This window comes from Lolium perenne, chromosome 4 (assembly GCF_019359855.2).
Source record: "Lolium perenne isolate Kyuss_39 chromosome 4, Kyuss_2.0, whole genome shotgun sequence".
Classification (NCBI taxonomy): Eukaryota; Viridiplantae; Streptophyta; class Magnoliopsida; order Poales; family Poaceae; genus Lolium; species Lolium perenne.
This window is the reverse complement of record NC_067247.2, coordinates 265408540-265424123: the sequence shown is the minus strand read 5'-3', so window position 1 is coordinate 265424123 and position 15584 is coordinate 265408540. Positions and strand designations below refer to the sequence as shown.

The following is a 15584-nucleotide window of genomic DNA, read 5'->3' as shown; positions in this document are numbered from 1 at the left end:
GCAAGAGCTTAAACATGAGCACAACAATTGCCAAGTATCACATTACCCAAGACATTATAGCAATTACTACATGTAGCATTTTCCAATTCCAACCATATAACAATTTAACGAAGAGGAAACTTCGCCATGAATATTATGAGCTAAGAACACATGTGTTCATACGAACCAGCGGAGCGTGTCTCTCTCCCACACAAGCATGATGTAATCCAATTTATTCAAACACAAACAAAAACAAAAGCACACAGACGCTCCAAGTAAAGTACATAAGATGTGACCGAATAAAAATATAGTTTCAAGGGAGGAACCTGATAAGTTGTTGATGAAGAAGGGGATGCCTTGGGCATCCCCAAGCTTAGACGCTTGAGTCTTCTTGAAATATGCAGGGATGAACCACCGGGGCATCCCCAAGCTTAGACTTTTCACTCTTCTTGATCATAGTATATCATCCTCCTCTCTTGACCCTTGAGAACTTCCTCCACACCAAACTCGAAACAAACTCATTAGAGGGTTAGTGCATAATCAAAAACTCACATGTTCAGAGGTGACACAATCATTCTTAACACTTCTGGACATTGCATAAAGCTACTGGACATTAATGGATCAAAGAAATTCATCCAACATAGCAAAAGAGGCAATACGAAATAAAAGGCAGAATCTGTCAAAACAGAACAGTTCGTAAAGACGAATTTTAAAATGGCACCAGACTTGCTCAAATGAAAATGCCCAAATTGAATGAAAGTTGCGTACATATCTGAGGATCACGCACGTAAATTGGCATATTTTTCTGAGCTACCTACAGAGAGGCAGGTCGAAATTCGTGACAGCAAAGAAATCTGTAACTGCGCAGTAATCCAAATCTAGTATGAACTTTACTATCAAAGACTTTACTTGGCACAACAAAACACAAAACTAAGATAAGGAGAGGTTGCTACAGTAGTAAACAACTTCCAAGACTCAAATATAAAATAAAGTACTGTAGCAAAATAACACATGGGTTATCTCCCAAGAAGTTCTTTCTTTATAGCCATTAAGATGGGCTCAGCAGTTTTAATGATGCACTCGCAAGAAATAGTATTTGAAGCAAAAGAGAGCATCAAGAGGCAAATTCAAAACAAATTTAAGTCTAACATGCTTCCTATGCATAGGAGTTTTGTAAATAAAGAAGTTCATGAAGAAAAAAATAACAAGCATAGGAAGATAGAACAAGTGTAGATTCAAAAATTTCAGCACATAGAGAGGTGTTTTAGTAACATGAAAATTTCTACAACCATATTTTCCTCTCTCATAATAATTTTCAGAGGCATCATGAACAAACTCAACAATATAACTATCACATAAAGCATTCTTATCACGAGTCTCATGCATAAAATTATTACTCTCCACATAAGCATAATCAATTTTATTAGTTGTAGTGGGAGCAAATTCAACAAAGTAGCTATCATTATTATTCTCATCATCAAATATAGGAGGCATATTGTAATCATAATCAAATTTATCCTCCATAACAGGTGGTAACAAAAGACTACTATCATTATAATCATCATAAATAGGAGGCAAAGTATCATCAAAGTAAATTTCCTCCTCATTGCCCGGGGGACTAAAAAGATCATGCTCATCAAAACCAACTTCCCCAAGCTTAGAATCTTCCATAGCATTGGCAACAATAGTGTTCAAAGCATTCATATTAATAACATTCCCATTAGCATGCATATAAAGTTTCATGGGTTTTTTAATTCTCTCTTCAAACACATCATGTCCTAATTCAAGATAAAGTTCATAAAGATCTCTCATATTTTTGTTGTTTTCCATTATGCCTAACTAGTGTAAACAAGAAATAAAAAGTTGCAATTGCAGGATCTAAAGGAAATAGCTTCGAGTACTTACGGTGCCGGAAAATAGCTTAGTAGCCGAGATCCGGAGTGTGAGTACCTTTTACCTTTCCTCCCCGGCAACGGCGCCAAAAAATAGCTTGCTGTCCACAACTGGCGCGTGGTTGACGTGGGAGGTTTGATGGCGATTGACGGGCTTGATGGAGTGTCTTGATTCGTTCCCCGGCAACGGCGCCAGAAAATAGCTTGATGTCTACGCCCCCTCCTTTTCCTGTAGACAGTGTTGGGCCTCCAAGAGCAGAGGTTTGTAGAACAGCAGCAAGTTTTCCCTTAAGTGGATCACCCAAGGTTTATCGAACTCAGGGAGGAAGAGGTCAAAGATATCCCTCTCATGCAACCCTGCAACCACAAAGCAAGAAGTCTCTTGTGTCCCCAACACACCTAATAGGTGTACTAGTTCGGCGAAGAGATAGTGAAATACAGGTGGTATGAATAAGCAGTAGTAACGCAGCAGTAGTAACGCAATAAAACAGTAAACAAGCAGCGATAGCAGTATTTAGGAACAAGGCCTAGGGATTAGACTTTCACTAGTGGACACTCTCAACTTTGATCACATAACAGAATAGATAAATGCATACTCTACACTCTTGTTGGATGATGAACACATTGCGTAGGATTACACGAACCCTCAATACCGGAGTTAACAAGCTCCACAATTCAATGTTCATATTTAAATAACCTTAGAGTGCATGAAAGATCAATTCGACTAAACCAAGTACTAACATAGCATGCACACTGTCACCTTCATGCTATGTAGGAGGAATAGATCTCATCAATACCATCATAGCAATAGTTAACTTCATAATCTACAAGAGATCATAATCATAGCCTACGCCAAGTACTAACACGGATGCACACACTGTCACCATTACACCGTGCAGGAGGAATAAAACTACTTTAATAACATCACTAGAGTAGCACATAGACAAATTGTGATACAAAACACATTGCAATCATAAAGAGATATAAATAAGCACTTCACTATGCCATTCATAACAGTGAATAAGTATTCTGTGAAATATAGCCTAAGAGACCCACACGGTGCACACACTGTCACCTTTACACACGTGGGACAAGGAGTCTCCGGAGATCACATAAGTAAAATTCACTTGACTAGCATAACGACATCTAGATTACAAGCATCATCATATGAATCTCAATCATGTAAGGCAGCTCATGAGATTATTGTATTGAAGTACATAGGAGAGAGATGAACCACATAGCTACCGGTACAGCTCCGAGCCTCGATGGAGAACTACTCCCTCCTCATGGGAGACAGCAGCGGTGATGAAGATGGCGGTGGTGTCGATGGAGGATCCTTCCGGGGGCACTTCCCCGTCCCGGCGGCGTGCCGGAACAGAGACTCCTGTCCCCCAGATCTTGGCTTCGCGATGGCGGCGGCTCTGGAAGGTTTCTGTGGGTTTTGTCGAACGCCATAGGGTTTTCGCGACGGAGGCTTTAAATAGGCGGAAGGGCAGCCTCGGAGGGGGCCTGGGGCCACCACACCATAGGGCGGCGCGCCCCCTGGCCACGCCAGGGTGTAGTGTGGGGCCCCCAGGGCTTCCCTCTGGCGGCTCTCGGGTGTTCTGGAAGGTTCCGGGAAAAATAGGGACCTGGGCGTTGATTTCGTCCAATTCCGAGAATATTTCCTTACTAGGATTTCTGAAACCAAAAACAGCAGAAAACAGGAACTGGCACTGCGGCATCTCGTCAATAGGTTAGTTCCGGAAAACGCATAAATATGACATAAAGTGTGCATAAAACATGTAGATATCATCAATAATGTGGCATGGAACATAAGAAATTATCGATACGTCGGAGACGTATCAGATATCAAAGGCATTGTTCGTCACTACAGTTACACCAATATGAATCAATTGTTACATCATGCAAGAGAAGCTGAATCACAAGTGTCCAACACCATGTCCAGCTTCTCCTCTCCTCCTCGTGTGATGTTTGCTCAATCCTCATACCTGATCATACATAAGTGAAATGACTTAGGTAGTATAAAGTTCTCATCGATCAAAGTATCGTTTAGGAGCACATTCACCTATTGCTTAAGTAGCTTCGCATGAGCCCTTGTAATGGGTCCAATCCTAACTTCATTGGACTTGAGCTTCACAGCAACATCATGTTCGTCTTGCAATGACGGAGGTAGTAGTTCGGTAGGGATGTTCTCATCATCTCCCCCCCCCCCCTTCAAAAGGTGTCGACCTCGACGCTCCAATGTCTTCTTCGTCATATGGTGTAAAATCAACAACATTGAAAGAATTACCGATACCAAACTCATCAGTTGGAAGATCTATAGCATATGCATTGTCATTGATCATCTTGGCAAGCACTTTGTAAGGACCAACACCACGAGGAAGCAACTTGGACTTCCGTAGCTTGGGAAACCTGTCCTTGCGAAAATGAACCCAGACCATATCACCAGGCTTGAACAACATCTCCTTGCGCTTCTTGTTGACTCTTGCATCAATATTACTGCCTTTCTTTTCAATCAGCTCTTTAGTCTTCTCATGTATCTTCCGTACAAAATCTGCAATCTTTGATGCCTCCATATTGACTCTCTAATGTATGGGTAGAGGCAACAAGTCAAGTGGAGTAATGGGTTCGAAACCATACACCACCTCAAACGGACATAGCCGTGTACTAGAATGTACCGCCATGTTATAAGCAAACTCCACAGGCGGCAAATAATCTTCCCACTCATTCAAGTTCTTCTTGATCATGGATCTCAACATTTGTGACAATGTTCGGTTCACCACCTCAGTTTGACCATCAGTTTGGGGATGACAAGTAGTGCTGAAAAGTACCTTCGTCCCCAGTTTTCCCCAAAGTGTCTTCTAGAAGTAGCTCATGAACTTGACGTCACGATCAGAAACAATAGTCTCCGGGACTCCATGTAGACGTACAATCTCCCTGAAAAACAGGTTAGCAATATGCGAAGTATCGTCGCTCTTGTAGCAGGCAATAAAGTGTAACATCTTAGAAAATCTATCCACTACCACAAATATAGAATCATGACCTTTCTTAGTACGCGGCAAACCCAACACAAAATTCATACTAATACCTTCCCATTGTGTAGTAGGTGTCGGTAAAGGAGTATACAAACCGCGAGGCTTCATCTTGGACTTGGACTTGTTGCAAGTAATGCATCTCTTCACATACCTGCCCACATCCCGCCTCATCTTTGGCAATAAAGTGATCAGCGAGCATGAGTAGCGTCTTCTCACGCCCAAAGTGACCCATCAAACCTCCATCATGTGATTCATGCAATAAGGGCAAACGCACAGACGATTCTGGAACACATAGTTTGTTAGCCCTAAACAAGAACCCATCATGTATGTGATATTTTTCCCATGCTTTACCAATAGGACACAAGCGACATGGTTCAGCAAAATCATTATCAGTAGCATACAAATCACATAGTACTTCTAATCCAGGAATTTTAACATCAAGTTGAGTTAATAGCATATTTTTCCTAGATAGAGCATGAGCAACAACATTATCTTTTCCCTTCTTATGCTTAATAATGTATGGAAAAGACTCAATAAACTCAACCCACTTAGCAAGACGCCTATGCAAGTTAGATTGAGCTTTCAGATATTTCAAAGCTTCATGATCAGAATGTATGATAAATTCTTTTGGCCACAAATAATGTTGCCAAATCTCAAGAACACTAATTAAAGCATACAATTCTTTATCATAGATAGGATAGTTCAACTTAGCACCAGAAAGTTTCTCAGAAAAATATTCAATTGGGCGACCCTCTTGCATCAACACACCACCAATTCCAATACCACTAGCATCACATTCAATCTCAAATTGCTTATTGAAATCAGGAAGTGCAAGCAACGGTGAAGAAGTTAACAATCTTTTCAGTTCATCAAAAGTATGATCTTGGGCGACGCCCCACTCAAATACAACACCCTTTTTAGTCAATTCATTCAAAGGTGCAGCAATAGTAATAAAATTGGGCACAAAACGTCTATAAAACCCAGCAAGACCATGAAAACTCCGTACTTGGCTCACATTCATGGGAGTAGGCATATTTTAAATTGCTTTAATTTTAGATGAATCTACCTCTACTCCATGCTTAGAGACAACATAACCTAGAATTATGACCTTATCTTTGCAAAATATGCACTTCTCAAGGTTACCATAGAGTTTATTATCACGCAACACTTGCAAATCATGTCGAATGTGCATAGTATGATCATATTCATTGCGGCTGTAAATTAATATGTCATCAAAGTACACAACCACAAACTTGCCAATAAAATCACGCAAAACATGGTTCATTAATCTAATGAAAGTACTAGGTTCATTAGTTAAACCAAAAGGCATCACTAACCACTCATATAAACAAAATTTTGTTTTAAAGGTTATTTTCCATTCATCCTCCTCTTTCATCCTAATTTGATGATAACCACTACGCAAATCAATCTTAGAGAAAACAACAGCACCACTCAATTCATCTAGCATATCCTCTAAACGAGGAATAGGATGACAATATCAAATAGTAATGTTGTTTATCACTCTACAATCTACACACATGCGTCATGTACCATCTTTCTTAGGAACTAAAATAACAGGAACAACACAAGGACTTAGGCTTATGCGAATATAACCTTTGTCGAGTAGAGCTTGCACTTGTTTCTGAATTTCCTTCGTCTCTTCGGGGTTTGTCCTATATGGCGCCCTATTGGGCAGTGAGGCGCTGGGGATCAAGTCAATTTGATGCTCAATACCACGCAATAGTGGCAATCCCACGGGCACCTCCTCCGAAAACACATCGCTGAATTCCTGCAAAACACTAGAAACAACAAGAGAAATAGGGGTAATATCGTTAGAAACCAAAACCTCACCCTTGTACATGAGCACAAGAGGCATGGCTGTAGGGTCCCCACTAAATTCTCTCATACCTTCTTTGGTGGCTAATATGACTAAGGAATTCACTCTCTCACTTTTCGTTATATCACTCACGGTATTACAATTCTCTCGCATATCTATAGGTGCATCCTCCAAGTGCACTTCAGTTTTCTGACGAGATTCATTAAAAATTGTTGTGGTGACATAGGCTGCAAGTTAATTTTCTTGCCCTTGAACTCCAAGTGATGTGTATTGGCGCGGCCATTGTGTTGCACAGAACGGTCATAGAGCCATGGCTGACCCAACAGCAGGTGACACACCGTCATAGTAACCACATAAAAATCAATGCAATCCTTGTACGGTCCTATCTCAAAATCAACACGCACCATGTGGCTTATCTTCATCTCACCATTGTCGCTCAACCACTGAATATAGTATGGATGCGGGTGCGGTAGATACTTCAATCTGTGACACAACAATAGTGCGAGCTTCAGAAGGATACGCATCTACACCATCACTATCATAGTCATCATATTCTAGAGCATTTGGATCAGCATCATCTCTAGTCTCATACTCATCATCCTCATTAATGATCATCACTTTACGATTAGGACAATCTCTCTTGAAGTGATCCTTTCCACCACATGTATGACAAGCCATATCACGGTTGCACGCTGTACACATGGTAGAACCACTTCCACTTGCAGAAGGTTCGGGCTTCTTTGTGTTGGACACATTGGAGACAGTCTTGCTAGACGAAGTAGGAAAAGGTGCGGGACGCGTTGATTGCGCCGGCGCCGTAGAAGGTGGCACCCGAGGCGTGTAGCGCCCAGCTCCCGTAGCACGGCCTTTGATTTGCGCTTCTTCCGCTAACTGTGCTTCAACTTCTCTTGCATGATGTAGCAGCTCATTCATAGTAGTGTAACGGTGATGACGAACAATGCCCTTGATATTATACTTCGAAACATGTAGAAAACGCTGCATTGTCATCTCAAGTGACTCACGAACACGACCACGCTGCATAAGCATCTCCATCTCCATGAAATAAGCATCAACCGTCAAAGTACCTTGTCGCAATAGGGTCAACTTATCATAAATTGAGCGCAAATAATTAGTGGGAACAAAACAATCTTGCATAACTGCCTTCATCTGTCGCCATGTAAGAATAGACAATTCTCCATCTTATTCGCGAGCACGTGTAATGCCATCCCACCAACGCAATGCATAGCCATCAATTCTGAGGAAGCAAGCTTGATCTTCCTATCTTCGGTATAGTCATGTAAGCGCCATAAGTTCTCAATTTTCAGCTCCCAAGTGAGGTATTCTTCAACATCAGGGCCTCCTTCAAATTTGGGTATTGAGAATTTTGGCTTACCCAAACCATCGTCTTGCGGTTGTGGAGGAACACGCGGGCTGCTCCGACGGGGACAAAACCACGACCACGGGAGCCATGTCCAATGCCACGACCAACACCACGCTCTCCAGCAGCGGATTCTTCTTCAAAGTCACCATCATTACCGTTCTCATCTTCATGATGTGATTGTTGTCGTTGCTGAGTCAGATTTTCCATGGCAAGATTCAACGCTTGAAGAGAAAGCTGAATATCCGTCACTTGTACTTGGATTGTATTGACGGTCTCATTAGTAGTGTCAAGCTTCTTGGTGACCTTCTGAATGTCATCATTAAGGCCTTCACCCTGTTCGCAGAATTCACGTCGCACATCGTCGCGAAGAGCTTCATTCTCCCTCCAAGAAACAAGATCAACATCGTTCTTCTTTTTCTGGTCAACAATATTAGCATCACTAAAAGACATGATTAGTAGGTTAGTGCACTAAATCAAAAATCTGTGGTGATACTCTCACAACTCACTCAAACCTGATAAGAAAGGTAAATCTTACCTCTCCAAAGTAAATTAGTATTGCTTACCAACTTGGATTGACAAACTAGTGCACGGATTTAGTGAAGCGAATATCAAGGGTATATGAACAATCAGGATATATGTGGAGCTGTAGGTGGGCTATCTATTTGCACCAATAACAAGCTCTAGCGCTGACCGTATAAAACACCCTATGAAACTCACACAAGGCGATAAATGTGACAATGCAACTATATGATTGAAGAATATTGCAATGCACTCGAGAGACACTAGCAAAGCTCAATGGAACAAACACAAGATTGGTCAACTACGGGTGCAGAAAAGTAAACTAGACCTTCACTTGATCTTAATAGCACTTGACTGTTTCTCTTCACTTTTTTCTATATATCACACGCAGCAATGTAACTATTTTTGTTTCTTTTCATTTTTTTTTTGACTATACTCCTTGTAACACGGCCAATAAAAATTGTAGAGCACCAAGAACCTAATGAGCAGCCTGTCGAGCAGTAAAACTAGTCTCTTGTGGGAAAGTTCCTAGTCACGTATATCAAAAGGTTGTGTCTATGGTTCAGATATAAAGCAAACTGTACGCTATGTGGACTCGAAGCAATAAAAAGTATGAAAAACGACCTACGGCAGAAAACTGTGTCGCGGCAGAGAAACTGGCAGAAATCGTGCCACGGCAGAACCAAGACAGGACTCACGGCAGGATTTCCTGTCACGGCAGAAAAACGACCCAAAACTGTGCCACGGCAGAACCACGACAGACACTAGATTAGATAAGAAACTAAACACGAATAACAACTAAAACTTGAAATTGATGCAATCTAAGGCTATGGCAAACTACAAACCCTAATATTTGTGGCCTTTTCTGTATAGAAAACACTTACAACTCAACTATGGGGTGGATTGTGGATGGCTTACCGAGAAAACACTGAAATCTGATACCAAGATGATAAGGGGTTGCCCGATCTTCTCAGTAAGCACGGTGGATGGTGATGAACACACGATGAACACAGCGTAGATAACACGATGATGAAGTGGATGATAACTTGTATGACGCAACGAGTCTCTCGATTGGTCCCTGTCGCCAATGCAACAACTTAACCCTGCAAGATATTCGCAACTCCACACACTTGCGCATGTAGCCACCGACCACGAAGCGGTAAATTGCAACCTTCTAATTCCCAATGGAACAACAGATCACACAAACTTTCAGTAGCAAAACACCAGATCGATGCGAATTGGTGTATAGATTCAATAGAGTTGCAAAGCAATCAACTATGAACTAGGGTTTATCTTAAACGTGGTCTAAACCTAATTTGGGGGCGTCCCTAGGGCCTATATAGGCGTCCAGGACGACCAGGGGTCGAAATAGTTCGATACAAACCGACCTGAAACAGGTTCGGCCAAAACTAGGTCGAAATCAGGCAAGACTGGCAGTGCCGGGGTGTCACGGCCGACAGTGTCGGCTTGCTCTGGCCGGTAGTGCTTCCCTTGCATGGCCGGTAGTGCCGCCCTTGCATGGCCGGCAGTGCTGCCCCTCCTTGGCCGGCAGTGCCGGTGTCCTATTCATTGGAAAGCCCTTGAAATTATCTTTCCAAACGAGTGCTCATTTGCTTGATTCGGAGTTCGTATGAAGAAACGGCGTCCGTTTCAAAATGAGCAGTTCTGTCTGTCCAAACCGAATCAAAACTGATTTTGACTTCCTCTTGTCTTGCGTATGCCTTCCTCTCCTCCCTCGCGTGTTCGTGGAATGTCTTCACGTCCAGCACCATGTCCAGCTGCTCCTCTCCTTCTCGTGCGATGCTTGCTCCCTCCTCATACGTGATCATACATAAGTGAAATGACTTAGGTAGTATAAAGTTCTCATCGATCAAAGTATCGTTTAGGAGTGAATTCACCTGTTGCTTAAGTAGCTTCGCACGTGCCTTTGTAATGTGTTCAATCCTAACTTCATTGAACTTGAGCTTCACAACAACATCGTCTTCGTCTTGCAATGATGGAGGTAGTAGTTCGGTAGGGATGTCCTCATCAATATATGTGTGCATCTAATTCTTAATCGATTGAGAATTAGCTAATCTTTCAATCAAGTGACTTTATCCTATGATCTTGTGTTGCGTGAATTATATTTTCTCGGTTGCAACTCACTTGCAACTTGAAATTTTCCAGTTGCAACCCACCTCTAGCAGAAATCATGATGCAAATCCAAAGGTCAAGGATTTGCTAAGCTCTAACTTAATTTTGAGTCGGCCGAGAATTAGCAAAACCGTTCCTATACTGGTATATAAGAGTTGAAGTACAAGAAATAGTTAGCCAAGTAGCATTACGTGCATTTTGCCGCCTTAAAAGCAAAATTCCATTAAAATAATTACATGCATAAATGATACTACTACTACTATAAATTCAATTTTTAAACTTTGATATGATGCAAATGTACAAACTGTCGGTCTTCTCTGTCTGACTTAGTTCTTTGGAGAAGTGGCAGCCGATGAGACATATAGTTTGCCCTGAGAAGGACTTGAAATTCACCCAGTTCTTTTAAGATGACAGTGTACAAGCTATTTTCTACAGAGATGTAAGTGTACAAACGTCTATGTGCCTGCTGATCTAGTTCTTTGGAGAATCGACATCAGAGGAGATATATTGTTTGGCATATTGGTAAACTCTGGATCCTGATCCTGACTGGTAACCTAGAAAAAGACCAGCCCCAACCACTACACACACTGTGATCGGAGCACATTTCCTGTCAGTTAAGAAAAACAGATTCTTTAGAGAAATCGGAGAACAATCAAAAGAAAAACGGAGAACAGTAAAGGATTAATAAGTACTACAGCAGACGAAGAAGATGCGTACCTGCTGGCGCGGACGATCTCTTCCATGGGCTTCACGCCGGGCCTCGTCAACTTGTACGCCGCCGTGCCACCGGCCGCCGCCACGCACAGACCCCCTGGTTTCACAAGAAAATCACAGCTCTGATCAACCCACGTCGGCCGATCACGAACCCGGCGAAGCACACGGCGGCAACTCGATCAAGCACAATGTACGTACCGGCAGAGGCGGCCTTGTGTGCCTCGACCCAATCCAGCGCCGACTCCATCGCCGTCTTCCTCACCACCCCGTTCTTGCGGTCTTCCTCCCGCTGGTTCCTGCTCCTGAGATCATTCCCGTAGTTACCGAGGCCGTGCCGTCCGCTGCGCACCATCGCTTGTTGATGGCTTGCTCTATCGTCTTCGTCTCCGGTGCGATCGATACAGCGGCGGCGATGCTCGGCGCAGCAAGAGAAAATGTATCTTTTGATCGGACAAACCAGCTTATCAAGCAGGCCTGATGAGTAAACAGATCGTGGGCTGGGCAGTCTGGGCCGGGCCGACAAGCCTACGAGAAGTATCCAGGCCATTTCCGAAGGCCCATTATAACTACCAGTCCTCCAAAACCCTAACCCCCAACGCTCCGTCCCCGAAGTTACGCGACTGGTTTGCTGCCCAAAACCTAACCATGGCGCGAATCCACAGCGGCGGGCGGCGTGGCGGCGGCAGAGGTGGCGGCGGTGGCGGCCGCGGGGGGCGCGGCGGCAGGGGAAGGGGCCCGAGCAAATGGAAGATGCCGGCGTCGGTGGCGCGGAAGCAGCAGGCGGTCACGGCCAACGTCGACCAGGTCACCGGCGAGAGGATCCCCAAGAGCTTCGTCTTCTCCCGCGGCAAGCTCCCATCCACGCTCCGCCACCTACAGCAGGACCTCCGCAAGCTCATGCTCCCCTACACCGCCCTCAAGCTCAAGGTCCCTATTTCCTAATCCCCTCTTCCGTCCCCCCTAGCCCCCAAATCAATCAGCTTGGCGATTACAGTTCTTAGCATCTCAACTAATTACTTTTCCGTCAAAACAATCAACAGGAGAAGAAGCGGAACAACCTCAAGGATTTCGTGAATGTTGCCAGCCCGTTGGGCGTGACGCATTTCTTGATCCTCTCCAACCCAAAGAGCTTGCCGCACCTGCGCTTCGCCAAGTCACCGCAGGGCCCGACCTACACCTGCGAGATAAAGGAATACGCTCTCGCGGCCGACATTGCAAACTCCCAGAAGCGGCCGAGGTGCCCCCCAGAGATATTCAAGAACTCGCCTCTGGTACATATGCCTGGATTTTGTTTATTTACTTGATTTGTCACAAACACTTTTGATTACATACTCAACTCACCTTTGGCTGGTTCACAGGTTGTGCTCAGTGGTTTCAATGGTCTCGGCGAGCCCTACAAGAGTTTTGTGACCTTCTTTCGGCATTTGGTCCCTGCTATTGATACAGATACTGTAAGTGCTGCATGGTATCTTCCTGATGGAACTTGGTGTCCTTGTTTGTGGCGTATTAAAACCATAGTGCATTTCCCATTGTAGGTTAAGCTAGCAACCTGTCAAAGAATATTGTTGCTACAGTATGACAAAGAGACAGAGCTTATCGATTTCCGGCATTACTCCATCAAGCTCCAGCCTATTGGGGTCAGCCGCAAGATCAGGAAACTCATGCAGAACAATCAAGTGCCAGACCTTAGGGACCTTAAAGATGTTAGTGATTTTGTGACAAAGTAAGAACTCAATCGCCTTTCTTACATTCTATTGTCTTGATATGATCGCAATCTTGCGGTAAATTTTTTGTAACACTATACAATCCTTTTGGGATCAGTGCCAGCGTAGTATTGCTTTGCTTTGCACACATATACAATGTTTTGAAATTAGTTGGTATATACCATCTAGAATAGGAACATTAATAAGATTAAATGCAATTTTAGATCAATTTGACAGAAACAACTCCCATGCTTTAGTGTATAGAAAAAACCAAAAGTTTCATTGTTCAGTGGATACCTTCAATCAAGTATGTGGGCATGAGATAATATGTGAAAAATTCGACATGACTTTTGAGCAATCTGACTGATTATTGATATCCCTATATCCTATTGTATGCTTTAAAATATCACGAGCCTTTTAAGACGATTGTAGCCTCTATTTTCTATTACTAATATGCCCGTCTTTCAAGTCAGATGTTCAACAATTATTTTATAAAACGAGACCTAATATTTAAGGGTGGAATGAAGACTCAACTATACAGGATGTGATCTGTCTAATGCTTGCTTGTAGATGGAAAAAATTTATCCACATAATGAATCTAGCTATTGTAGTTGTAGTCAATAGTTTGTTGCTTTTTGGCCAGTTCACTCAATGGTTTGTTACTTTGAGATAAGAAAACACCAAAAAAATTAACATTATGGCCTGATTTTTCATTTTTATAATACACGGAAACCTAATATTCCTCTTATTTCTTTTGTACAATATGGCTGCGTGGGTGCCCTGCACGCTGGCAGCCAGCGTTCAAGTCTTGGGGACTCCGCTGTGCACGCATGGTTGTTTCTTCTATAAAAATACGCTGCCATGGGCTAGCCCTGGCTGGTCTCTTATTTTTGTACAATCTGACAGTTGGAAAACATTCTCTTACTTTAAACCATTGCTATCTTCCTATGAAGTTGTAATTTACAAATAGGTTTCTCCAGCAAGTATGCCCATCTTCCAAGTCCCTTGTACAATATTGGATGACTACCTTTCTTGTTTCCCCTTGTAATTTATTATAATTATTTTTAGTATATAATAAATAAACAACCATTTGAAATATATGGAAATGAATATCACAAAATGAATCTAGTCAATTTGCACTTCTTTTTCCCCCCGATTGTGGTTGGATTGTTCACTACTTTCTGATCAGTTTGCTCAACGTTTTTTTTTACATTGCGATTATATAATCAGATGATTCAGATGTCATATCCTGATTTATGATTTGCAATACACCAACACCTACCTTTCCTCAGTTCTTCCTTTATAACGTTCCCCTTTGTTTGCTTGTCCATTTTCAAGAGCTGGATATGGATCAGAAAGTGAACCAGATGATGAAGCTGCAACCGTAAGCCTAGTAAGTGATGTAGACAAATTGAACAAAGCGTCCAGAAAAAGTGCCATCAGACTCCAGGAGATTGGGCCAAGAATGACCATGCACTTAGTTAAAGTTGAATCTGGGCTATGCTCGGGCGATGTCTTGTTCCCTATGTCTGGTAAGTTTCATGTGTTACCATCGTGGTTCTCTGAAACCGCTAGCGTCTATACTTTTCTTCTCCTGAACTTTAATGTTTTGTATTATCATACAGTTGGAAAAGAAGATGCAAAGAAGGAAGAAGAGGAGGAAGAGATAGAAGATGCTGAGGATTTGATGGAGCTGGAGGATGGTTCTGACGATGATTCCGGGGACGAAGAGTAATGTGGATGAGCTCAGGAGGTGATGACCAGCAGCCTATGATTGCCAAAATCTGAAGCTACTACTGTATTGCAACGACAGAAATGGTGTTTGGTTGATGCTTCAGAAAGCATAGTACAAAGCTCGTTCTCAATTGGTCGAATCTGACAGGTTTTTAGTTCTGTAACATGAGAGATTCTGTATTCACCTCAGTTTTGCCTTACAATATATATCTCAATCCGTGGGGATGCAAAGTAGCGCTAGCTGCTGCAACAAAATTGGAGTATTGTCCTGTGAGTTATTTCGTGTGACGTGTCCCAGATAGTAAAGACTTACCTTATTGCACCAACGTGGTTTACCTGTCAAGGGCCCCAAACATGCGAACAGCCACTCAGGTTGTATTGCACCAGCTGAAGCAGATGTTAAGAAATTGCAGGGTAGAGCGGAGTTTCCACAATCACATTTTTATTTGGGACTCTTTCCACGTTGCAACAATATTCTTGACTCTTTGACTTTAGGGCATCTAGTGGCCTGACGCGAACAAACCAAAAGTGTCCGCGTGGTCAAAAAATGGGGGTTCCAGCGCAAAGTGATCGGCTCGTCCGCATAGATGTATTGATGGCTCATATTTGGACTGCGTATGCGTCGTGCGTCCGCGACATCAAACTCGGGCAAGG

General features: G+C 42.8%; 1 protein-coding gene across 1 annotated transcript; it reads left to right on the top strand.

Moving 5' to 3' along the window:
• The first annotated feature begins 12100 nt into the window (after positions 1-12100).
• Positions 12101-15179, top strand: LOC127331592 (peter Pan-like protein). The gene is made up of 6 exons (XM_051357768.2): positions 12101-12420; positions 12534-12764; positions 12852-12944; positions 13029-13216; positions 14535-14728; positions 14822-15179. Exons 1-6 carry the CDS (start codon positions 12139-12141, stop codon positions 14929-14931), a joined length of 1098 nt encoding a protein of 365 aa, XP_051213728.1. The 5' UTR covers positions 12101-12138; the 3' UTR covers positions 14932-15179.
• The last annotated feature ends 405 nt before the right edge of the window (positions 15180-15584 follow it).

Bases quoted from the DNA above. Each gene is read 5' to 3' on its own strand.
- LOC127331592 (XM_051357768.2), top strand. From the start codon at position 12,139: ATGGCGCGAATCCACAGCGGCGGGCGGCGTGGCGGCGGCAGAGGTGGC. The intron at 12,421-12,533 runs GTCCCTATTTCC...AACAATCAACAG, and splicing joins ACACCGCCCTCAAGCTCAAG to GAGAAGAAGCGGAACAACCT. The intron at 13,217-14,534 runs GTAAGAACTCAA...TCCATTTTCAAG, and splicing joins GTTAGTGATTTTGTGACAAA to AGCTGGATATGGATCAGAAA.